Source organism: Rhinolophus sinicus, linkage group LG16 (assembly GCF_036562045.2).
Source record: "Rhinolophus sinicus isolate RSC01 linkage group LG16, ASM3656204v1, whole genome shotgun sequence".
Taxonomy (NCBI): Eukaryota; Metazoa; Chordata; class Mammalia; order Chiroptera; family Rhinolophidae; genus Rhinolophus; species Rhinolophus sinicus.
Genome location: NC_133765.1, coordinates 28133678 through 28159071, shown reverse-complemented (window position 1 = coordinate 28159071; position 25394 = coordinate 28133678). Strand labels below are relative to the sequence as shown.

Here is a 25394-nt window from a genome sequence, read left to right as displayed (position 1 = left end):
TTCCCTTTGCTGATTTTGCTTTGTGTTCTTTTGCTGTAATAAATCCTAATACATGCTGAGTTCTGTGGGTTCTAGAGAAAACTCTCACAGAACCCCCAGCACCATCTCACAATGAAAGACAAGAAACATTGGTTTCACTCCCAACTCTGGACTCCGTTTACTAGCTGTGTAACTTTGGGCAGATGACTTAACCTCTCTTAGCCTCCATTTCCTCATCTCTGAAATGAGGGTGATGCTACAACCTACTTCCTGGGGTTGTGGTGATGATTAAATGACTTAGGATAGTATAGCCCTCAGAACAATGCCTCGCATGTTGAAAGCACTTGATAAACGTGAGGTCTTATCTTGGTTCCCTAACTCTGTGAACTTCTTTCTTGTCCCCAGAAATGCCCTCCTACTGTTGGTACCCAGTATACCCAAGATGCTACATCCCTTTGATGAAAAGACTGTAGGTACAGTCTTAAATAGGTGTAGATACACCTATTTATACTAAAGTTGTTTAGTGTGTTACCTCTCCCAGGGACTTCCTCTTAAGAAGAATCTAGGAAGAGCAATGCTAGGTTAAAGGAATAAATCTGGCTGTAGAATTTTGAACACAAATAGGCCAGTGGGAAAAATTATTGGGGCGATGGAGAGAAGGCTTTCCCAGAAATCCTGAAAGTACAGCATCTATCTCACCTATGTCTGAAACCATTGTATAACTCTAGACATTGGGGGTTTCTGAGGACAATATTTTTGATAATATGCTTGTCGAGTTGGGGCTGGTTCCTAACAGTCCGCCATCTGCTGGAATCATGTCACCTCCCACAGAGGATCTGGGGGGAAAATTATACTGTGGTTTAGGAGGTGCTTAACTGTCCCATTCACTGTGTTGGTTAGTCGGTTAGGTATGTGGAGCAGCAGGTCCGAGGGTGTGCCCAGTTGGCAGGCACCCAGTGAAACACAGGGTGCTTCTGCGGTACTGGTAACCAGAAAAGGTAACCAGAAAAGGTAATAGTTAGATTGGACAGCCTGGGTCTTCCAAGCTGTGGTCTGGAGGGCCACAGCGGCCTGGTATGGGCAGTGGACCCCCAGAAACTGGCTGGGAGGGGCGTTTGACCAGCACAATTCTCAGCAAGAAATGGGGTTGAATACAGGAAATGGATGAGAAGGAAGCAGGTAGAAGGGTTAAAAAAAAAAAAATCAAATGAGAGAACTTGAAGGGCTTCCCTCCTGAATTAAGTGTTCAAAGGTTACAGCTCATGTATAAACCCCTTGGGTTTAGTCTGCTTCTTAATTAAAGCTGACACCATCTTGAGTCCCCGGAGTTCTCCCCTACTCTGACTTATTACAGATAAAGAGGTACCCATTTATTTCCCTCTCACCTCTCCCTCCACTCTCTTGAAATTCCTTAACAGAAACTACCACCCTTTTTGCTTGCAGGGTGATGGTCACAATCACTCAGAGAGACCGGGAAGGAAACAAAAATAAAACAGCATATAAAAATGGAGAGTGGTTACAAAGATCCAGCATCTTATTGAGGCCTTGGTTATTGTCAGTTTCAGCTCTTAACTCTTTATTAGCTGGTTGCTTTAGCCTAGTGGTTACAAGCTTGTACTCTGAATTCAGACAGACCTGGGTGTAAATCCTACTGCTGCTTATAGATGGATAACCTCGAGCAATTACCTGTCCCTCTCACTCTCACTTTCTTTTCCTCCTTTGAAATGAAAAGAACAGTAATAACTTCTATCACTGGGTTATAGAAGGATCTAACGACATAAACAGAACACTTAGCCTGGCACTTGACTTGTGGTCAATGTTCTATAAATGTTATCTGATATTACAATCAGAGGTACACTTCTAGATTGATTCTGGAACTGGCACCGGCAAACTGTTTTTGTATGGCTCACAGACTAAGAATGGTTTTTACAGACGCACATTCTCAATTTGATGAGAGAGAACACTAACTTTGAACCCCAAGTAAGTGAAATGTGATCCCCCCAAAAAGAATTCTATTCTTCTCATCAGTAGGCCTGCACTACAAAAACAAACAAAAACCCTCTATTATTATATTTTGAATTTTGTCAATAAGAAATATGTGGCAATTGGTTTTCTTTTTTGTTATATAAGTACTTATATAATTCCCTCAATTTTATTCATTGGGCCATAAAGTCTAAAACACAGAGGGTGCCAAAAAAATGTATACACATTTTAAGAAAGGCAAAGACTATGAAAATTGTAATACACAATAAATACCGATAACAAAAGATGAATACAAGTCCCGTTTGACTTCTGCAATTACAAGAGGTGTTCAAAGTGGTTACCATCAGCCTAATTTTAATACAGTTTTTTCCTTTCTTAAAACGTGTATACATTTTTTTGGTACCCTCTGTATTTACCATCTGGCTCTCTACAGAAAAAGTCTGATACCTGGTGTAGAACAACCTACCACTGCTACTGCCTTCTTCTCTGCTGTCATTCTTGATATAGGAATTCACTACTTTCCTTCCCTCATAACTATAGGTTGGCCAGTCAAGGGTCTCAAAGGGTTAATTTATAGCTCAGAGACTCACAAAAAGGGAGATCCCCCTCTCAGTGTCTTGGGTTCCTCATCAATGTCTTTAGACATTTACTCTCGCCAGCATTTTGATTTTAAAATGACCTAAGAATACTCCAGGTAGTCTCCGCTCTTCAGTGGGCCTATTTAGTTCTACAGGAGGATACGATCCTTATAGAGACTTGTTTTGATACCACGTTTAGAGGCTGAACATAGAGGCAAATGCGAGAACCCCATTGCCTTCCAATCTCCCTCATGACAACCGGTCCTGTATAAAAAGTGGGAACCCAGAGGGCTTCAGCCTGTTGTAAGTACTTATCTCTGCTTCAGAGGAGTTCGGCAAGATTCAAATTAATCAATCTCTGGGCAAGGATCATCCCTCTTTTGATGGGGGCCAACAATCTTTCTTCAGGGTTCCCAACTGTCCCTTTCCTTAGGACCTTATGTTGTGAGGAGGCAGTGTCACCACCAACAGAGAATAAGTGTAAATCGTATGGGCCCAGTTAGTCAGGGGCCATGGGACCGGCCTGAGATTCCCTGGAAGTCACATCACTGGCTAGACAGGACCAGCCCCATCCTTCAAACCCCAACTGAATCTGAAGGGGCTCTCAGAGGTTGACGCTAAGCAGCTTCCTCACTGACCATATGCCAGCCGGTTCCAGGGTTCCCTCAAAACTTGCTGGGCCTGAGAAAAATAGACCCAGGGAGTCTGGCATCGTGCACCATGAAATCTGACTGCGGTCTTTCATGGGCTAATCTCTAGAGAGATCACTCAGCTCCCCAGTGCATAAGAGATAGAATCATGAAAGAAGTACAAAGTCTACTGGAATGTGTTAAGATGTATGCTACCTTCCCCATCCCCTCCAGCCTTTCTGCAGGTCAACACATAGCTGTTCTAACCTTATGACCCCCCTGCCCCCCCAATTTGGAGGCAGGAGAGGATGGCTAAGTCCGTGAAATAAACAGCCACAGCAGCCCTGAACTGCTCTAGACTAAGGGATTTCTGTACTCTCAGGAACAGCAGTCCCAGTCCTGATGACAAGACTCTTCAATGGCACCATTAAATTCACAAGTATCGGGGCAGAGTCTTTTTGTCCTGAGAAGAATAACAAAATCACATTGCGCTGCCCATGTGATTGAATCACCCCAGGTTGAGTCACCCCAGGCCTATAGAAAACCGGACTCCCTACAAGGCAGAGGCACCAAATGCCTACTGATCAATAAGTAGAGATCCAAGCGGGAAGGAGGGAGAAGTTACCCGGCATCATACAGCCAGCTTTGTGTTTCTACAGCATCTCTGTCCAGTCACACATTCAAAATCACTTACAGACAACTTGTCACATCTTAAACTATTTTTTCCTCACTTCACAACAAATTGTCACATCTTAAACTATTTTTTCCTCACTTCCAAGGCCATGTTAGAATGTTTCCAAACTGTTCTCTTAAAGAGACTAAGTTATCAACCACATCAGGGTAAAGACAGGAAAAGCAAGATCTGGGCACACAGAGTCCCTGACCCACAAAAATCCTATTTCAAAAGCCCAGATGTTAACTGATTGCTGGGAACTTGAGATAAATTTTTCCTACAGGAATCACGTAGCCTGCTTAACTATTTGATCAAAGTAAAAATGCATACTATGTGGCTAGCTCTGTCCTGAGGGCCAAACAGACTTATCTCATGAGTATGTGCAGTGAATACATGCCTAGGTTCCATCATTACCTCTGGTTTCACAGATAATAAAAAATTAAGGTTGAAAGAGTTCAAGTGACTTCCCCAAGGTCACAATGACAACAGCCAACAGGACCTGGATTTGAACCCGGCAGCTGGACCTCAGAGTATATGCTCTCAACCACTTTGCAATACCACCGCTCTCCCAGAAACAGTGGTTGGATCAACCCTAATCCATATTCCCAACCCTTCTGTGCAGAAATGAAGGCTGAGTTCCAATCTCAGATGCCAAGGCCTCCCCTTCAGTCACTGTCTGAGGAGCAGGAAGGGGCTGCCTGATGCCCTGAAAGGGTCTGGTGTCTGTCCGGGGTTCTCCTGGAATGGGATAAAGGCCTGAGATTCCAGATGGTTCTTGTGAATGTGAAACAGAGGACATCTGTGCTAGGGACTGAATGTCTCCCCCACAAAATTCCTATGTTGGAACCTAATTCCCAATGTGATGGTATTTGGAGATAGGGGCCTTTGGGAGGTGATTAGGTCATGAGGGGTGAAGCCCTCATGAATGGGATTAGTGCCTCTTATAAGAAGAGACCCCAGAGAGCTTTCCTCCTCTCTCTTTGAGCTTTACCACGTGAGGGTACAATGCAAACCAGACACTGGATTGTCTGGGACCTTGATCTTGGACTTCCCAGCCTCTAGAACTGTGAGAAATAAATTTGTTATTGAAGCCCCCTAGTCTATGCTATTTTTGTTATAGCAAGTCAAACTGACTAAGACAGTCTGCGCCCTACGTTCCCAAAAAAGCCCTACACCAGTCAGGGACCCCCTATGCTTCCAAATGAAGAAGTTTCCATAATACGAATCATACCACAGTAACTCAGGGAGCCCAAAGTGCCATTAGAGTTTAGTGATATTTTTTTAAATGTAAGTTCATTTCCATCATAAAAAGGCCTTGCATTTCTCTTCATACAGGGCAATAATGAAACTAATCTATGCCCTAATAAATTTAGCCAATGATTAATAAAATCAGTGTCAGATAAAGTCATCATAAACTGGAGAGAGTAATGATAAAAAAAAAAAAAAAGTTGCAATGCCAGCTTAGTCTTTCGTGGTCAAAAGAGAAGGTATTTATTGACAAGACTGACATGAAGTAATTATGAATGACGGCTCAGCAGCTGGAGTGAGGAAGGCCTGCCAGCACTTGCCCATGGGCCCCTAGTGGGAACTCAAACAGAGCTGTGCCAAGATGGGTGACATTTTTTGATATGCCCACATTCATTCCTGGCCACTCAGCAATTCATCTATGGCACCTCCAGACACACAAATTCCCTGAGTGCTCACAAATTCCCTAAGCCTTGAGAGTTGGTGAAAACCTTAGAGACCGTCCAGAAATCTAGACATGTCCTTGAAGCCTCTTTCTTTCATCCTATACTTCCAATCAACCAGTAAGTCTTTCTGGTCTACCTCCAAAATATTTTCTGAACTTGTACATTTTCACCAACGCCCCTGCTGCCACCCTGTATCTGGCTACCAGCATCTTGTACCTCTAATTGGCTTCCTTGTGTTTATTTTTTTTATCAGTCCTTCTCAAGACCGCACACATACATTTTCCATGTGTAATCCAAATAACACTACACCCTGCTTAGTTAAAACTCCAGAAGTCTCTCCTGCACCTAGAATAATATACAAATTCCTTACCAGGTGTATTCATTTCCTGGGCTGCCTTAACAAAGTACCATAAACTAGATGGCTTAAAACAACAGAAATCGATTCTCTCACACTTCTGGAGGCCAGAAGTCCAAAATCAAGGCGTCAGGACGGCCATACTCCCTCAGAAGATTCTAAAAGAGAATCTTTCCTTGCCTCTTCCCTAGCTTCTGGTATTGGGCGTCAATCCTTGGCATTCCTTTGCTTGAAGCTGTATCACTCCAATCTCTGCCTCTGTCATTAGATGACATTCTCCCTCTGTGTCTCTGCCTTCTCATGCACTTTTCTCTTCTTACAAGGATGCCAGTCAATTTTAATTAGGGCCCACTCTAACGACCTCATCTTAACTTGATTACATCTACAAAGACCCTATTTCCAAATAAGATTACATTCATACGTACCAGGGGTTAGGACTTTAACATATCTTTCTGGGGGACATAGTTCAACCCACATCACCAGTTCTACCCAGCTCCACGTGGTCTGGCCCTGCCCCCCATATCTTGCAGCCTGCCCTCTCACACACTGGGATCCCACCATTCCAGCCTTCTCCTCATCTGAGCAGGCATCATGCTCAACCCATCACACTAGTTGAATTTCTGCCTGGATCACATTCTTTCTTATCTTTGTATGACTGGCTCCTCCTTATCATTCTGCTTAAATGTCAATCCCTCCAAAAACTCCCCTCTGACCTCCTAATTTAAAGGGTTTCGGAAGATCACATCATCCCATCTCAATTCTCTGCATAGCAGCTATCACTCTGATACTGCCTGATGCGTTTGTTTATTTGCTTCTTGTCTGTCATCTCCCACAAGGATATCAGCTCCACGAGGGTGGGGCCCTTGTCTGTGCTGTTCCCGCCTGTAGCCCCGTGCCCAGAACCATGCCTGGCATTAGGTTCTCAATAAATATACGTTGAATAAAGGAATGAGTAAATTCTTTATTTTATAGAGGAGGAAACTAAGGGGCAGCAAAGTGATCACATGAGTATTTCTACTAAACCACACATCCTGGATATAGAACGTGGATGTCCCTCTACACCAGTTGACTAGCAAACATTTTGTAAAGGGACAGAGACTAAATACTTTAGGCTTTGCGGGCTATACAATACATGTCATAACCACTCACCTCTGCCATTGTAGCACCAAAGGCGATCAGAGATAATATGTAAATGGACAAGTATGGCCGTGTTGCAATAAAACCTTATTTATGGACACTGAAATTTGAATTTCTGATAATTTTCATATGTCACAAATATTTTTCTTCTTTTGATTTTTTTCAACAATTTAAAAATGTTAAAAAAAAATTTTGTCACATGCAGGCCATACAAAAATAGCAGACTGGATATGGTCTGAGAGCTATAGTTTTCCATATAAATTCATGTATATGGAAAGATACACTAGACTTTTTGGAACGCACAGTAGTAATTGTAACTCATGCCAAGCCCTGTACTCAGCACTATGGCATGACAGCACATACCTGGTAAGGTATCAATGTATTATCCCCATTCAAGAAATAAGAAAAACTGAAGCTCAGAGATATTAAATGACTTACTCAAGATGACACAGAACTAAGTGACAGCCTTAGAATTGAAACTTAGGCAGTCTGACTCGATTAAGTTATACTCTGACTTTGTTGCATAATAAATTATATTAACACCAAATGATATTAACAGCAAGCTAAAAGTAATAGCTAACTATTATGCCAGGAGCCATTTAGGGCAGTTTACATAGATACGTTAGTATACATTCCTCACAGCAAGTCTATGAGGCAAGAATTTTTTTAATCCCCATTTTACAGATGAGGAAATACAGGTGCGAGAGGTCACTCAGCTTGCAGGTGGCAGAGCCCAGAATGAAACCCAGGCCATCAACAACAAAGCGTCCCTCCGGTCCAAGGCTCTGAGTACCTCACCAGCCAGCCCTCCCCCCACCCCTCTTACTGCCCACTTACTGGCCACCTGCAGCCACACTCGGAACCACCGAGTCTTATTCAAGACCTCCCAGCAGGTGTAGTTCCCCTCATCCTGCAGGCTCAGTGCCTCGATGTGCAGGGAGCTGGCATTCTCCAGGGAGAAGCGCGGCGCGGCTGGCGGGAGGCTGGCATTGGAGGACAGGAGGAAGACAGGCTTCGAGTCATTCCGGTACCAGGTCACTAGACCCCTCTGTCCCGAGATGTTGCCACAGTGCAGAGTAATGTCCTCGTGCACTTCTCCAATGACGACAGCCTCCAATCCTGTACAAGGAAAAGTCAGGCTGTTACTACCTTTCTTGATCTCTGAACAATCTCCCTTTTGCACAGTCCCTCCAAATTAGGATTAAAAAAAAATCAGATGTATGTTTTTAAGATGCAATAACACACAGAGCCCCCCACCCTCGACGACTGGCCAGTACTTGACATTAATCACAGACAAACCCACAATAAGATACCTGCCAATTCACACCTACTAGAATGGCTAAAATCAAGGAAAATAACACATGTTGGCAAAGAGGTAGAGAAAGTAGAACCCTTACACATGGTTGGTAGGATTTTCAAATGGTGCAGCTACTTTGGAAAACAGTCTGGCATTTTCTCGCAAGGTTAAATGTACCATATGACTCAGTAATTCTACTCTCAGATGTACCCAAGAGAAATGAAAACATATTACACAAAAACTTGTACGTGCATACTCATAGCAGCATTATTCATAACAGCCAAGAGGTAGAAACAACCCAAATGCGCATCAACTGATGGATGGATAAATAAAATGTGGAATGTCCATACAATGGAAGTATTACTTGGCCATAAAAAGGAATGAACTACTTGCTACAACATGGATGAGTCTTGAAAGCATTCTAAGTGAAAGGCAGTCATAAAAGACCATATATTATGTGATTCCATTTATCTGAATGTCCAATACAGACAAATCTATGGAAATAGAAAGTAATTAGCAGTTGTCTAGGTCTGGAGGAAGTGGAGTAGTGGGAGGGAAGGGAGTAGTGGGGAGTGACTGCTAATGAGAACAGGGCTTCTTTTTGGGGTGACGAAAGTGTTCTGGAATTAGTTAATGCTGATGGTTGCACAATCTTATGAATATACTAAAAACTACTGCGTTGTACACTTTTAAAGGGTGAATTTTATGGTATGTGAATTATATCTCAAAAGAGTTATTTAAAAAAAACCTGCCACCCCTCTCTGGGAATCCTTCCCATTTATGAAATGAAGAGTCAGAGTAATCTGTATTTAGCCTTTTATCTGGTTAGAAGAGGCTCCATCTGAAAGATGTGAAGCCAACCTGGAGTCCCAGGATGTTCCTATTGTCTCCCCATTTTGGCTATACCATACCCAAAAGCCAGGACACGATGGGGAAAAAAATCTAAGCCACTTTCTGGAAGGCAGAGAATGTCATCTAATGTTAAAGATTCCAAAAAACAGCAAGAAATGCTTCTGAACAATCACTTTAAAAAAAACAGGTGGGCCAGCCCGGTGGCTCTGGTGGTTAGAGCACCATGCTCCTAACGCCAAGGTCTCCGGTTCAATTCCCACATGGGCCAGGGAGCTGCGCCCTCTTACAGCTAAGATTGTGAACAACACTCTTCCTGGAGCTGGGCTGCTGTGAACAGCCCGAGGTTGGCGTGAACTGCTGTGGGCTATACCGTGCGCTATACCGTGTGCTGCCAGGAGCGGCTGGTGGCCGGCAGCCATGTGAGCGGCCAGAAGCCAGCGAGAGCTGCCGGGAACTGTTGTGAGCGGCCGACCCACTGCCTCAGCTGGGGGTAGCGCAAGGCTCATCATACCAGCATGGGGTAGGGAGCTGTGTCCTACACAACTAGACTGAGAAACAATGGCTTGAACCGGAGTGGGGAGGTGGGGAGGCAGAAGAAGGGGGAAGAAAAAGAGAGAGAGAGGAAAAAAAAACAGGTGAGAATTATTTTTAAACAACATGTCTGGGAACCCAAGTTCTCAGTGGCAATCCCCACTGAGGAGAGAAGATGAACTGTACAATTACAAATGCAGCGTGTGTCCATGAGACCTGCAGAACTGCCCCTTCCCTGGCTCCTTGGCAAAGCAATAAATGAACTTGGAAAAGCCCTGGTGAAACTTTAGTCTTGGAACTTGAGCTAACATTGCCTTCGCCTCCATGGAATAGAATGACATAATCAGAGATGAAACCATTTGAAGGCACTTCACTTCTCGTCCTGGCTTTACTCACTCCATTCTTTTAAACTAATGAAGCTGAAGGTGACCTTGGAGATCATTTAGCTGTGGCAGCCCTGTGGTCCGGGTTAAAGATGAGGCAGGCTGAGTCCTGGCTCAGTGCGAGGACTACAGTCACTGATGAGTGATGTCTGTGACTCCGACACAGAAAGGATAGTTCCTGAGGGTGCCCCGGTTCCATGCCTGGTGGTCCTATAACCCCTCCTTTCACAGTTGAGAAAATTGATGTTCGGAAAACTTAAGTAATTTACTACGGTCCCATGTGAGTCACTGGGGGGCTGGGATGACCATTCAGGTTTTCAATACTCTAGGTCACAGAGATTGACTCTGGTCTCCCAACCAGACAGGGTGAGACAATAAAACATAGTAGTAGTTTGTGTTACTAAAAGCCACCCACATGGTGGCCAGAGGGTTCCCTGATGTCCCCCAACCTTAAATTCAGAATGTGGAACAAAGGAGGAAGCAATATAAATGACCATTTTCTAAGGCTGCCCTCACATTATCATTTACAGAGTTGGGATTGTACCCAAACATTTGTTTTTGCATCCTAGCAACTTTTCCCCAAGAATGACCCAGGGTTTACAATCGGAGGTGACAGTGGGGGCATAAACATTGTATGGAGTTAAGCAACAGGAAAAAGACAGCATTTTTTTTTTTTTTACAAGACAACTCCCAACTTGAAAAATGAACAACAAAAATACATCAAGCTAGGGAAGCCCCCTGGCACGGTACCTGAAGGTGAACTTGGCCTGGACATCAAAATAACTGGGCATGTGTCAGTGGAGAAAGTGTTAATGTGTGGCGAGCTGCAGCCAGCCTGAAAGCTGGTTCATTCCAGTAGGATGATTTCAACCCAGGGCCTGATGTCCCCGGGCCCCTGGTGTCCACAGCGCAGTAAACACTGCCAATAGTTGGGGAGAAGGGAACTTCCAGAGACAGCCAAGTGGAGACTGTCCGTCCTCTCCTCCTCCCCCCAGCCCAGTGACCAATAACTCAAAGAGAGCCAGGGGTAAGTACTACTACAGGGAGACGTGGGATGAATTTGGGGTAACATGCCCTAGATTAAAGGGGTGATCACTGCTCAGTTCCAGGTGGGAAAGCAGACCCTGTGCTGCCAGATCTTCAGATGTTTCCAGATAAACTGGAAACCTAGATGATGGGAAATTTTACTGTTTTTTAAATGATTGCTCAAAACAAAACAAAATAAAAATGTGTGAGCGCCAAAAAGTTAGGAACTTGTGACACTTGCTGCTAGGAAGCTCAGGGAGCAATTGCTGCAGGAACCTACAGGACGAAATCAGCTGGGCGTGCTGGACTGGGCCACACAGAAAACAGCCTTCCTCAAGTATCCTGGCAAACTACATCGTCACATGGCTCCATCTCCTTTCCCTCCACCTGAATCCTCTCACCGCTTGTCACACTGCCCTGTGCACACCAGACATGCATTCGCTAGAGAATTAAATTTAAAAAAATGTTTTTCAATCTTTTTATATTCTGCATACTTTGGTAACCAACCCTCTTTATTGTTACAAGGCAGGGCACAGATGAAGCATTTACGATCTTTTGCCCGACATCTCAAGTGTAAGAGGTCATGTCAAGTGTAGGGGAAGTTTTAAGTAGGTCTTAAATTATTTCACACACACAAAAAAATTAAGTGACATAAGAAGGCACAGCTTTGAATGTGCTAGTGCACATAGGTCCGCTTGCAGGGGTGTGCAGGGAAATCCACAGGTTACAGGTGCAAGGCTGAGCTCAACCTCAGGCAGAGGGAGGAAAATAAAGGAGCCTTGAGTTTGAGTACCAGTGCAGCAGGTAAAACCAGAAGGGGAATTGACATCCGACATTCTAAAAAATAAAACACTTTCCCCCCTACACCTGCCTCTTCTATTTTCCCAGTTTCAAAATTCCCATCTTCAATGTACCCAATTTTCCCGTTCCCTCTCCGCAGGCCCCTGCAGTCTCACGGGCTGCCCACTCCAACAGAGTGGAGATAACTTGCCCTCCCGAGTGCCCGGGAAAATTCCTTTCAGCAAAGAGAGCCGAGCTGCGAGCAGGAAACTCAAGACCCACTTGGGGTGGCTTCGCGGCCGCGGCCACAACTGGACCTGGCGGAGTCGTTGGGAATTTGGTCCCTGGCTCACCCTTCACCACTGTTGCCTGGCAAAACTCAACTTTTCCCTCCAGATCGTGGCCCTTACCTGCGGCGACCCAGCGGGCCAGCAGCGCCCCGAGGCAGACGAGGACCCAAGTCTCGGACACCCGTGCGGCCATCTCGCCCCAGATGCGGGCAGGGGCTCCTCAGGAAACACAGAGTCTAGCTGGGCTGGGTGTGCGACCCCCAGAGATCCGGCCCCTAGGGTACCAAGTGCTCCTCCAAGGTCCTCGGAACGACAGAAAAGCTCTACTTTCCGCAGCCCCCAGGAAGGATGCTTGGGGTGAGTCCGACGTTGGGGTTGGGAGCTGTGCGCTGGGTTCCCGGCTCGATTCTCTCTCGGGAGAGCCCGTACCGGGGTAGGAGGGCGCACCCCGCCCCCTGTGCCCGCCACCCACTGCCGCTCAAGGAAAACAACAGGAACGGGACTCCCTTCCGCCTCCCATCCAGGCGGGAGCCCAACTTCCTCTACCTTGGCCCGGGAGGAGGGCTTTATGCAAAGGGCGCGCGCCCCGAGCCGACTCTGGCCCCCGCGGGGGAGGAGCGCGGAGGCTGGGCCCTCCCCGAGCCCATTCCTCCCGGGGAGGCAGCCGGGAGTCTCGGGGACAGCTGGGCCCGGCAGAGCTCTGCAGCTGCCGCAGGGCGATACCCCTGCCCCTGCCCGCCGGCTGCTCCCTCTGGAGCGCTCCGGGTGTAGCACCCGCAGGAGCGTCGCGAGCCGGAGGGACCGGCTGCCAAGCTGCAGAATTCAGGGTCCCCTCGGTGTCCCAGCTTAGCTACTCTAGGGATTCCCATTTGTTTTCCTATGTTCCGGGCGGACACCAGGGCCGCCATCGCTGCCTTTTTCTACCCTTAGCAGAACGAAGGCAAGTCTAGAGCAGGAGAAAGATGATCCCTTAGACTTCCGAGCCAAAAGCAGCCACGAGACTCCTGTCCTATTAACTGGCTGAGACCGCCCTGTCAGAGTGAGGGCCCAGGGGCCCGCGGAACTCGGTTCTCGGGAGCTTTTTCTGTTTTCCCTTTTTAGTTCCACCACCCCCATCCATTGTGATTCCCAGAAAACTGGGGCTAACCTGCCTCTCTGCTCTGCCACGCCCGCATCACATCTTTCTGTCCTAGGGAACCCAGTTATGAGATCCTCAGGAAGAACTGACACTTGAAACGGCCCTACCAGATATTTCCTCTTTAAACAAAATTGCAATTAATACAGTAAAACAGTAATTGTATGCTCTAGGAGGTGGAGATAAGGGTGTTTGCATTCTTTCAACTTTTCTGTTTTTGAAAATCTTCCCATCACCTCATCATGAAATGTTGGGGTGGGGCGATAAAAACTGCTAATAAGAAAATCATTCGTCCTGTTGCTCAAAGGCTCCTTATTGAAATGCTTCTTCCATCATGAAATCCTCTTGAAACCAATTAAAAAGCGTGTTTCGTCTGATAGAGCCATAAAGTGGCACCGTTCCTTTTTTCCCCCGCTTTTGCTCAATGATTTTCTCTCTAAAGCCAGCTCCTGAATTTTCCTGCTTTCCCTCCCCCTTTAGTTTTGTTTTTCATCTTTTACCTTGCGATGGAAAGTAAGGTCTATTCCTGTATTCCCAGAGCCTGGCACCTTGTTGTCGCCCAATATATATTTGTTAAATAAACAAATGAACGCTCATTGGTTTTGATATTGTAGCTCCTCAAGCTTTTCTGACAAACACCTCATGTCATCACTGCAGTTAACAAGGTATCAGTAAATTCCATAATTGGCAAGTTTTCAGCTGAGGGTACGGGAATTTTCTGTGACTCTGGTAGTGCCTTGCCTGGGGAATTGCACAGAGCAGACCCTCCTGATGTATTTGCTGAGTCAAATGCATGGTTCTTCCAACCAGTTCTCTACCCCCAGGAGGATCAATTTCCTTTAGGGTGTTTTACAATGCTGACAATAGCACCTCACATTTGCATAGCTGGGGCCTTTTTCCAAAGCCACTTTAGAAACTTGATCTCACTAGGCCCTCCCTAAAACCCTTGTACCTAAGGAATCTATCAACCCCCCGTTTTAAGTGTGAGAAACTGACAGTTCTAGGAAGTTAAGCTTCAGCTCACAAAGCCAGTTGGTGGGAAAGCCAGGAATGGAACCCATGTCTGACTCCAAGTCCTGCCAAACGACGCTCTCTAATCTTGTCACTCACACAAAGGCTGCCATGGTCTGGATGCTTTGGGTATCACCAGGACAGCAGACATGGGCATTGCCCTGAGCGGGGCTTGAAGGAAGCCTTGAGACCATTCTGTCTGGGACAGAGCTGGCTCAGGAAACACCCACCCTCTCTAACCCTGAGACAGGAGCTGTTAGGAATCGCCCTGCTCTAACATCCGGTCATACGTATTTCAGGCCACTCTGAACAGTAGAAAGTGCCCTGCCTAGAGCAGTGACCAGTGAGTTGGGGGTTCACCATGGGGTCCCTAGCAAGATAGGGGCCTTTCAAAGCTCTGGTTTCATTATGTGCACCTGATAGCAAACATCCACCTCATGGGATGGTTTTGAAGGTAAAGAAGCTGACTTGTATGAAGAGACTCAACAAAGGTCTTAAAGACATCACTTTGGGGCCTATCTTTTGAGATGAACCCGGACAAAGCCTGTCAGGGGTCTTAAATCCCACAATCACATTAAACATGGGGCTCAAATACCTGCTCAAGCTGCTACACGAGGCTATTTTTGTTCTGTTTCGTTTACACCTCCCAGCAATTGAAAAAATTACTCTAGGCTAAGTGCTTTACGTACATTAATTCATTGAATCCTCAGCACAAACCTGAGAGGTAGGCATTATCGTTCCCAATTTATAGATGGCTCAGAGAGGCCAACTTAGATTGCAAATACATGGGAGAGCCCCGGTTTGAACCCAGGTGTGAGGCTGTGTCACCTGGATCAATCTTGGAAGGAAGAATAGAATGGGTTTCCTGCCCGATTCCATAGCCAGTGCTCCTGCAGCCTGGGTCTTTGAAGCCATCAAACAACCTATTATTTTTACCCCACTATTCCTCTTGTCATATGCCCTCCCTAGAGGTAATGCTGAAAGGTTTCTCAGCAACACCACGCTTCTCCTGGAGATATTCTCCTGGGGGCTTCAGAAAGGGCGGGATAGCCAGAAACAGCTGGGGGTAGCAGCCTGGCCCCTCAGGTCCAGCTCTGGACCCCTCACTTCAAGAAATACTGTGAGGAAAATGACACAATCCTACCTGTGCCTCTTTGGACGGACCTAGGACCCACAGGCTGGCACCTCAAGGAACAGGGACAACAAAATCAACCTGGCGTGTCCTCTGGAGAAGAAAGCCCACTAAACCTTCCAGAAACACCACTTTGTCTCACCTCCCCTCTGCCTTCTGCCCAGAAGAATTGGAATACAGATGCTATAACAAGAAAGTTCCAAAAAGAAGCTGGCAGGATGAGATGGAAAAATAGAAAATGGACACGTGTCAAATGAGTCTACTATTTTTGACCAAAGCCTAGCCTCTCCTTTCTGGACTCGAGACCAGGACGGTGAAATTTGGTGTCTCAAGTAGCAAAGAACTACAGGACTTGGAAGGCAGATCCACCCCCATGAGGCAAAATGCCACTTGCAGAGGGATCAGGAACGTGACCATCCAGTTCCCTGAGAAATGGGCAGCCACAGACTGAAGAGAGAAGGATGGCTCACCCACCCTCACAGATGAAAGCAGCCCAGAGGTGTGCTGGTAAATGTTTAACCACTGACTCTCTGCCTGGTGGCAGTGGGGTGATTTGTAGCATTCAACATTTCCCATGGTATAAATGCTTTTATGATAGCCAATTTCAAGCTATGACTCTGAGGTTACTGAACTCTAGGCACAAGCAGCTGTCCCTAGCCAATACCAGTGGAACAGTCCCAGTCCCCACTGTCCCCCAATGAGAAAACTCTGAGGTGGAAAACTTTTGACAGGATTACCCAGGAAGAGACCTGCTGGGAGCCAAACAGATAACTCAGGTAGAGAACACTCTTGTCACTCTCCTGTTCTTTCATCTCCCACTCACCTATTGAATGCATTTGTTGGCCAAGATAAGTGTTATTTTCCCAACTCCAATGGGACATAGGGATTGAGAACCGTAAGTGTGTTCAATTTATGGGGATAGAGGAATTTAGTAAACTCAGAGTAGCCAGAGTAGCACTTTTTTGAAGGTGACATACCTTTTTTTAAAAATAGCATTTGCTTTTTATCCTGATTATAAACATAACATGCTCATTCTAGAATGAAAACAAAACAAAACAGAAAAATAGAAAATAAAATGTAACCATAACCCATCTAGAAATAATCACTATCATCTCTAGAAACTTCTCGTCATTTCTGCCGCATTCCAATGTGTGTGGTTTTTTTTTTTTTTTTTACAAAGTTGTAATGATATTTACACAAAGTTTTGATTCCTGCTAGACGTATACATTGTGATTTTCTGCCAAGTAATTAGTCTTTTTAACGGGAAAAGTAATAAAATACTAATGTAAAAACAAAAAAAAAGATCCAAATGAACCTTGCAGACATTATTCTAAGTAAAATAAGCTATTCACCAAAGAACAAATACTATGTGATTCAACTTATTGGAGGTACCTAGTGCAGTACCTTCAACTTATTGGAGGTACCAAATCCCTAAAGACAGAAAGTAGAAGGTTGGTTGCCAGGGACTGGGGGGGTGAGGGGGAGGCCGGGGAGAGAAACGGGAGTGTTTTAAAGTGTATGCTGTTTCAGTTTTGCAAGATGAAAGCAGTTCTGGAGATGGGTGGTGATTATGGCTGCACAACAACGTGAATGTACTTAATACCACTGAACTGTACCCTTAAACAGGTTAAGATAGTAAATTTTATGTCATGTGCATTTTACCACAATTACAATCTTTTTTAATGCAGAAGAAAATGGGGAAAATAGGAGAACAATGAGGAAACATATGATATGACACATATGGGACAGAGGACTTTTGTTGGTGTTTATGAATTAAAAAAACATAAATCAAACAAAAAAAAATCCAAGCAATTTTACAGTGAAATTATATCTTGAAAGTAAGCCTTCTGCCCACCTCCTCCCAATCCCCAGTCCTCTTCCTTGGGGACAGCCAGTCTCACCAACTTCTGCAGACTCCAGTTTTTGCTGGTGACCTAACGTGCACCTGTTGGAATATCATACAGCCAGGAACTCTTGTGTTTTCCAAGTGTATGTGACGAGAGAGGATCCACCTATTGTGACTACCCAGATGTGTGAAGTTCAATGAGAGTTTTTTCCAGCAGCCTTATTGAGGGATATTCCACATACCATATATTCACCCATTTAAAGTGGACAATTCAGTGGACTTTAGTACAGTCACAGCATTGTCCAACCATCACCACAATCTAGATTTTTGGCATCCCCCAAAGAAACGCCTTTCCCTTCATCTGTCACCACCAATTCTCCCCACCCTCAGCCCCTGGCAACCACTAATCAACTTTCTGTCTCTATGGATTTGCCTATTCTAGACATTTCATATAAGTGGAATCAAACAATATAATAATGTTGTGACTGGCTGCTTTCACTCAGCATAATGTTTTCAAGGTTCATCCATGTTGTAGCATCTATCAGTACTTCATTCCTTTTTATGGCCAAATTACATTCCACCGTACAGAGATAACCGCATTTTTGCTTATCCATTTATCAGTTAATGGACATTCCATATATATTTTAACCACTAAGTGACTCAGATGACCTGGGGCACATCTTCCCTAGTTTTCCTCCCTGCCTTACCCACCATCTCACTATGACTTCTGGAAATAAAGTATGCTTTCTTCCCTTGCTGCTCTACTGTAAGCAGAGCGGCATTTTACAAAAGCCCGCCTCTCTTTACTTACTGTAGTTTGGGCTCTTTGTAGACCAAGGCACCTGACTGGAATTTCGTCAAGTAGTACTTGATGCCATTATTTTTCCTTTTCTCAAAGAGTTCAGTAAAACTCCTTTGGGTGTATAGCCAGGAATTCCCACTTTCTGAGGGTGCCTGCATCTGAGCATGCTTGCTTCTGTTCTTTTTCCCACCCTTGCAAAAGTTCCACCCCGTTTCTCAAAGACAAGTATACTGAACTTAATTCAACTCTAAGATTTTTGTATGTCCAGAGAACTTGGTTTTGCTTAACTGGTAGAGACATGATAACTGCTTGCACACGGGCTTTCCTAGCTGATGGCTGACTTCCTGTACACTTTTGATGACATTCCCACATGATATATATTATCTGCTCTTGCCAGGCACACCTTCTACAGAATGTCTCCTTCCATTCTTTGAGCAAACCTCTGAAGAAGGTACCGTTCTTATCTCCGTTTCACAAGCCATGAAGCTGAGGCTCAGAGAGGTGAAGTAACTTTCCAAATAATGTCACAGCCCCAAGCCCATACTTATAAAATGAATCACTTCTGCTCTGGGCCTCACATTTAGAGTCATAAAAACTTGGACTGTGGGGAGGGAGGACTAAAAACCTTGTGATGAAAGCTTCGTACCCTCTTCCCAAGAAAATGCACATATTTGCAACATGATAAAAGCAATTTCAAGGAGTTAGGGGTAAAAATAACAACAACAACAACAACAACAAAAAACACCAAAAACCGAAACACAAAAAACCAATCCTGCAGGTCTCAACTGGAATTGTAAACTGGGTTGGTTGGGCCCAGGAAATGAAAAAAAATCTTACAAAGTTGAATCACCAGGTGATGCTCTCAAGCCTGTACGGCTGGACTCAGGGTTCTGAGCCAAGGCCTTCTAAGAGATAAGAGCTGGTCCTTGCTGCAGGGAACTCCACAAATTTCAGAGATTATTGGTTCAAATAATAACTCTCACCGTCCAGAGGAGGGGAGGAGGGCCAGAATTGTTAAGCAGCTTGCTCAAGGTCACAGCTCTTGGACAAAGCCAGGACTCACCCACGTATCCAAGTTCTGATATTTCTGAAATGTGCAACATGGTTCCCTTACTCTGAACACTGCACAATAGACATAGTACAGTATGTTCTCATGATGACTGAGTTTTTGTGTGAATACTGTGAAATTGGTTCCTGCGCAGCGCTCTCTGGGAACTAGAGGGCTTGTCCCCCACACAAAGGCTGCTGTTTCTTTTTTAATTCCTCCTGTGGGTAAAGCACTGAGCACAGGTTTTGGTCCGCCTATCTGTCAGGTTTGCTATGTGTCCTTAGGAAAGTTATTTCCCCCTCTTTGAACCTCAGTTTCTGTGGGTTATTGAGTAGATTTCATGAGTAAAGTGCCCAGCAGGCAGAAGCCCAGTAATGAGTAACTATTAATACAACTGCACTTCTTGCCCTGTCAAGGAGCTATTTACCACTTGAATTTGCTGCTTTATATATATATGCTCTATCTTAGAACCCAGGTGATTAAATGTATTAGAACTTGGTGTAAAATAATACATAGGCACTGAATGAGGATACTGCCCATTTCTTCATGGACTTTGGGACTTCTTTTAAAATAGTGTTTTAAATATGTTTCAGCACTCTTGTGACTTACACCATTAAATCATTTTTCCTTTTTTAAAAAAAAATAAATAGGGTCCACATTTCGCTATGACATTTGTTTTGTGGCTTGCCCGTTCTCAGCAGGATTCTGGAGAGGCAGGGGTGTCAGCTGGGTGCCCTGCACAGGATATGGGGTGTTTGTGGTAACAGAGGGAGGAGGAAGGTCAGACTTCTGGAAAAGGAAGTTGCTCCTAGATCTCCTCTATCTTTTCAACATGTGTATCTGACCATTCCAACATAAAAAAAAAAAAGTGAAACAATATTTTTACAACTATGAGACCTCCAAAAGGCAAACCCCAAGGAATGTGAAATTGTCAGCAGATTTGGTCATTGCCAACGTTCTTTGAGAGATGTACACACCCTCAGTCACTCACACATTCCATGTCTGGAGTCCCTCTCCTGCCCTCTGGTCCCACTTTCTGTACTAGAATTCTGACGTTTACTGTATACCAGGCGCTGTGCTGGACAGCGGGGCTGCCCTCCGGGAGCTCACACTCACCCACTGAGTTCCAGCCACATCTGACAATGGCTGTTTCCACTAAGCCACGTTCTTTCCACACCTCACTATCCCCTGCCCATGGTCTTGCTCTTTTTACTACCAGGGATCTCCTTTACTCACTCCTTCACCTGACTGATTCCCAGAAATTCTTCCAGCTCCGTGGTCACCTCTTCCAGGAAGTCTTCCAAGCAGGGACAGTGCAGTTGTGCTGGAAGAAAGCAATGAGCTGTCAGGTGTCTGAGTAGCTGAATAAAGCAGCAAGCCAAAAATGAATCAATTGAGCCTTTAATTACTTACTGCAAAGGTATAAGTTAAGAGGCTACACCCAGAGAAAGCACCTATCCTCCCTGTTTCATTTTTCCCCATGAAATTGTGCATGGGTTAAGAGTGAGCAGGATCAGTGCAGACGTGGGGGGTCACTCACTGTGGAGGGAGCTCCCAATGAAAGGCTCCGGCACTTTTATAGACACTGGGGCTTGGGAGTGGGGAGGGCTACAGAGGACAATGGAGAAAGTCTTGGAGTGGAGAAGTACTGGGTACTGAGTCAGAGCGGGGAAAAGTGTCTTCAAGTGTTTCCCCTCCTCCCCACGTAAGGAAGCCTTGGCAGCGGCGCCTGGAGAGACCTCTGCCCAAGGCCTCAGATACACAGACCCAGGAATGAAGGAACCAGGGCCAGGAATGCAAACATGCAACAGAGCAGCACTGGTCAGAGGGGCTGAGTCCTTGAGTGCAACTTCCTCAGAGACCACCATGCCCCGGTGAGGGGAGGGCAGCTCTCCCGGGAGGCCTCCCAGGTGAAGCTTTTGTCATCGCCTACGGTCAGGCCTGAGAAATCACACACAGGTTTTTAACCAGGAGCCGAACACCTCACTCACCTGAAGGCTTGACTGGGGATCCGCTTCCAACCTCCCTGGGTGGTGGTTGGCAGGTTTCAGTTCCTTGTGGAATACTGGACCAAGGACCTCAGATCCTCACTGGCCGTTGGCCAGAGGCCACCCTCTGTTCCTTGCCACCTGGGCCTCTCCACAGGGCAGCTTCCCTCCTGAAAGCCTGCAAGCTAAGAAAGCAGTAGAGAGTATGTGCCAACAAGACACAATTCACAATCGTATGCGAACTAATCACAGCAGTGACGGCCGTTACCATTGCGTTATGTTATTGGTTAGAAGTGTTTACTCCAGGGAAAGGGATGCACCAGGCCATGAATACCAGGGCGTGGGCATCCCTAGGGCCTCCTTAGAAGCTGCTGAGCACAATGGCTATCTGGCAACATAAGGGGATTGAAACCAGTCTAGAAGCAAACAAAGCTGAGAAACAAGAGGGAGAGAGATACACTGCTTACCCCCCTGGAACCAGACACTCCTGAAGCCAACATCCCAAGACCCAAAGTATAATTTTCTTCTCTAGAGATTCCAGTTTGCATTGGTTTTAGTCACTTGTAACTGAAAGTCCTGATTAACGTTAAATTAAAAAAAAAAAAAAAGGCTAGATTCTTTGGGTTTCAGGGGACCAAGGTGTACTGAGGTCCCCTTAAGAACAAGATGCTTGCTGAAAGGATGCCGGTGGCCTGGCACCCACCTGGAGCCCTGCTGCGGAGCGTGTCAGAGGCTCTGTCTCTCCAGGTACCTGTTTCTCTCTGTGGATCTGCTCTGTTTTCCCACTGCTAATGGGCCATTTCTCCTCCGTACTATATATCCTTTTACCCATATTCTTTGCCGTCTCTGATTTCCAGCCTGCATGAGACTCTTAATGGTCCCTCTGCCTCTCCTTTCTGCATTAGCTCCTACCACTTACACCTGCCTTTTATAAATTAGTGCAGTTTCAAGAGGTCGAATCTGATTGGTCCCAGGCATCCTGTTGATGTAGGTCATTCAATAGGTGGTTTGACAAACTTGTGGACTGGCTGGCAGGTGGATCGGGGCTAGACTCATGAGGGCTTCCTAGGGGCTGTGGGCATGGCAGGCATTCTGCATCTTGTCTTGTCTAAGACACAAGGCAAGCCGTAAAGATGGTAAACACTCACTAATTTGATAGCAGTGATGTCTGAATGAATGAGGCTTCACTGAGTCTTAGCGCATGGTTTGGGAGACCTGATTTCTATTTCTAGTTCCTTTTTAATAAGCAGGTCACCTGTATGAACCAAGGACTCTTTCTGTCACAAGTGAAGAACATCCAACTTAAACAGGCACAGGTCCAACATGGAATTTGCTGGCTCAGGTATGTGAGAAGTCCAGGGCTAAAGCTTGCTTCATGCTTGGCTCCATCCAGAGGTCAAGTAGTGTCGATGGCATCATGTCATAAAGCCTCTTTCTCTCGCTTTCTCTCAGAGCTACTTCTCTCTGTTGGCTCCACTCTCAGGCAGCCTCTTCTGTTCTGGTGCCAAGATGCTTACCAGCAGCTCTAGGCTGACATCCTTTCTCCACGGCAACACTGGCTGGAAGTGAGATTGTCTCTTCCTGGTGGTTCCAACCAAGGTCCCAGAACTGACTCTCATTGGCCTGGCTTGGCTCAGCTGTGCATCCCTGAACCAATGGCTCGGCCAGAGGGAGGCAATGCTTTGATTGGCCAGCCTTGGCTCACGTGATCATCCCTGGAGTCCCTACCTAAACAACATGAACTGAGTGACAGATGGTGGTTCCCCAAAGAAAAAGTGGGGAGCTATTTATTGAAGAAAGAGAAATGGATGCTGGCAAGCAACGGCAGTGTCTACCACCCATTAATCGGTCCATTTCTGTTTCCCAGTCTCCAAAAAGAATAATCCTGCAAATAACCTCGGAGCCTACACATACGTCTGCCAGTGACTTCTAGAATTTGCTTTTTTAAAAATTGAAGTGAGATTCACATCACGTAAAATTAACCATTTTAAAGGGAAGAGCCAACCATTTTAAAGTGAACAGTTCACGAGCAGCACTTAGTACACTCACAGGGTTGTGCAACCACCATCTCAGTCTCGTTCCAGAGTATCTTCATCACCTCAAAAGAAAACCCCGTGCCCGTTAAGCAGTTGCTCCTCGTTCCTTCCTCCTTTCGCTTCTGGTGATTACCAATCTGCATTCTGTACGATTTACTTACTCTGGACATTTCATAGATATGGAGTCATAAAATATATGGCCTTTTGTGTCTGGCTTCTTTCACTCAGCATAATGTTTTCAAGGTTCATCTATGATGTCGCAGGTGTCACCACTTCATTCCTTTTGACGGGCTGAATAATATTCCATTGTGTGGCTATACTAGAATATGCTTGGTGGGTTTTTTTTTATGTTTAGTTGTGGTAGAACATACATAACACCACACTTAACCATCTTAACCATTTTTAAGTGTATAGAGCTATGGCAATAAGTACATTCATATTGTACGACCTTCAGATCATTTTCATCTTGCAAAACTGAAACCCTAGACCCATTAAACAACAATTCCCCATTCTTTCCTTTTCCCAGCCCCTGGCAACCACCATTCTACTTTCGGTCTTTAGAAATTGGACTACTTTAGATACCTCATCTATAAGTGGAATCAGATGGTGTTTGTTTTTTGATGACTGACATATTCATGACCATAATGTCCTCAACGTTCATCCATGTTACAGCATGTGACAGGATTTCCTTCTTTTTAAAGGCTGAATAATGAATGCTCCATTATATGGATTTACCAGATGTTGTTTATTCATTCATCTGCCTTCATCCTTTGATGGACATTTGGGTTGTGTTCATCTCTTGGCTGTTGTGAATATGCTGCTGTGACATGCAAACATCTCTTCAAGACTCAGTGTTAAATTCTTCTGGAGAGAAGTGGGATTGCTGGATCCTATTGCAACTTCTATTTTAAATTTTTGAGAAACTAGAATTTGCTTGGTTTGATACTTAGTTTTCTAACTTTTTCCTAAAAATAGTGGATGCAAGACACCGATGAGATTGTAAAGGGTGTTTTCAAATGCTTTGAAATTCTCATAGAGGAAAAGCAAAAATCTCAAAGTGAAAAACTTAACAGTTGGAATCCTGGAGACCAGTTGGAGGTCCATCTCCAGAACTATGTCTCAGTTCCACCCTTGGCCAACGGTAAGCACCTGTGTCACCTGGAGGCACAATGACAAGTCACTGGCCTGGCCTCGACAACCATCTCTGAACTGTGACCACAGAACGGAGCTTTATTTCTGTCCAGCCCTCCCCTATGAAACACTTTCTCTAGTAGAAGCACAAAGAGTAAAAGTGGAATGAAGCCATTCCAGCGAATAACCACATCAGTGAATTTCCTCCCCTCAACAAACAAAAACATCCTGTGGTTTTACAGGCTCATTCATTCGTATCTACCCACCGCAGCACCTACAGAAGCTCCCCGCCTAGACGCACACATAAATTACATTCCAGAAGGGCAACTATTTAGTGGATGTGTATCAACAAATACAACATTTCTTTCTTTTTAAAAATTGCTTTCCCACCTCCTTTAATACATGAGCGATGTTCTGAGGAATCAGTGAGCATTTGCTATATATGCCAGGAGCTCCCTACGCTCCCCCCAGGGCTGGTTCTTTACCTGGATTTTTAGGGCACTTCTCGGTTTCTGGATAAAAATGAGGCTTTCTGTAGACATTTGGAGGAGTGTCTGGCTCCTCCGCTGTGGCTGGCAGAAGATCTCTCTCAGGCGCCCTGCCTCTGCCCAGACCTGCTCCCGACTCTGCAGAGAGCTCTCACCACAGACCAAACAGGTTCACTTCTCAGCTGGATGTTGGCCTTCTGGCAGGTAGGTCCCTAAGGCTTCTCTGAACTTCAGTTTCCTCGACTGTCAAATGAGAGGGTAAACGAGAAACAGTCTCAACTCTAACATCAAAGGCACGATTAAATAATTCATGATGCCATCGTATTGGGCAGTCATTTTAAAAAACCATTTTTTGGAACTGCATGTAATACCAGAAAATGTTCAAAATGGAATATTAAATGAGAGGTAATACAAAAGTATATATGTATTTTTGTGTGGCTCACATATTCTGTATCTATTGTCAGAAACATGAAAATAAAACTTTGTGGAGATGGAAATGTTTGAAAACAATTGAGAGGGGAAACCTGGTTGATCACTAGGTTCCCTTTTGGCTTAAAAATTGAGCAGCACAGAGGCCCCACCCAATGTGGAAC

At 45.2% G+C, this 25394-nt stretch overlaps 1 protein-coding gene and 1 long non-coding RNA gene across 2 annotated transcripts in view; both read right to left on the bottom strand.

Moving 5' to 3' along the window:
- The window catches only part of VSIG10 (V-set and immunoglobulin domain containing 10), a 30378-nt gene extending 17465 nt beyond the window's left edge, over window positions 1–12913 (bottom strand). Inside the window, exons 1-2 of the mRNA XM_019753949.2 lie at window positions 12305–12913; window positions 7863–8144 (exon numbers count right to left, since the gene is read on the bottom strand). Coding sequence (XP_019609508.2) covers window positions 7863–8144; window positions 12305–12377 — 355 coding nt within the window. The 5' untranslated portion in view covers window positions 12378–12913. The remainder of the gene's footprint in view (window positions 1–7862; window positions 8145–12304) is intronic.
- A 7397-nt stretch (window positions 12914–20310) lies between these two features.
- On the bottom strand, window positions 20311–24927 carry LOC141569221 (uncharacterized). The gene is made up of 3 exons (XR_012492706.1): window positions 24799–24927; window positions 21150–21331; window positions 20311–20482 (listed from the first exon to the last, which is right to left on the bottom strand). It is a non-coding gene; the product is annotated as an uncharacterized LOC141569221 (long non-coding RNA).
- Window positions 24928–25394: the final 467 nt, after the last annotated feature.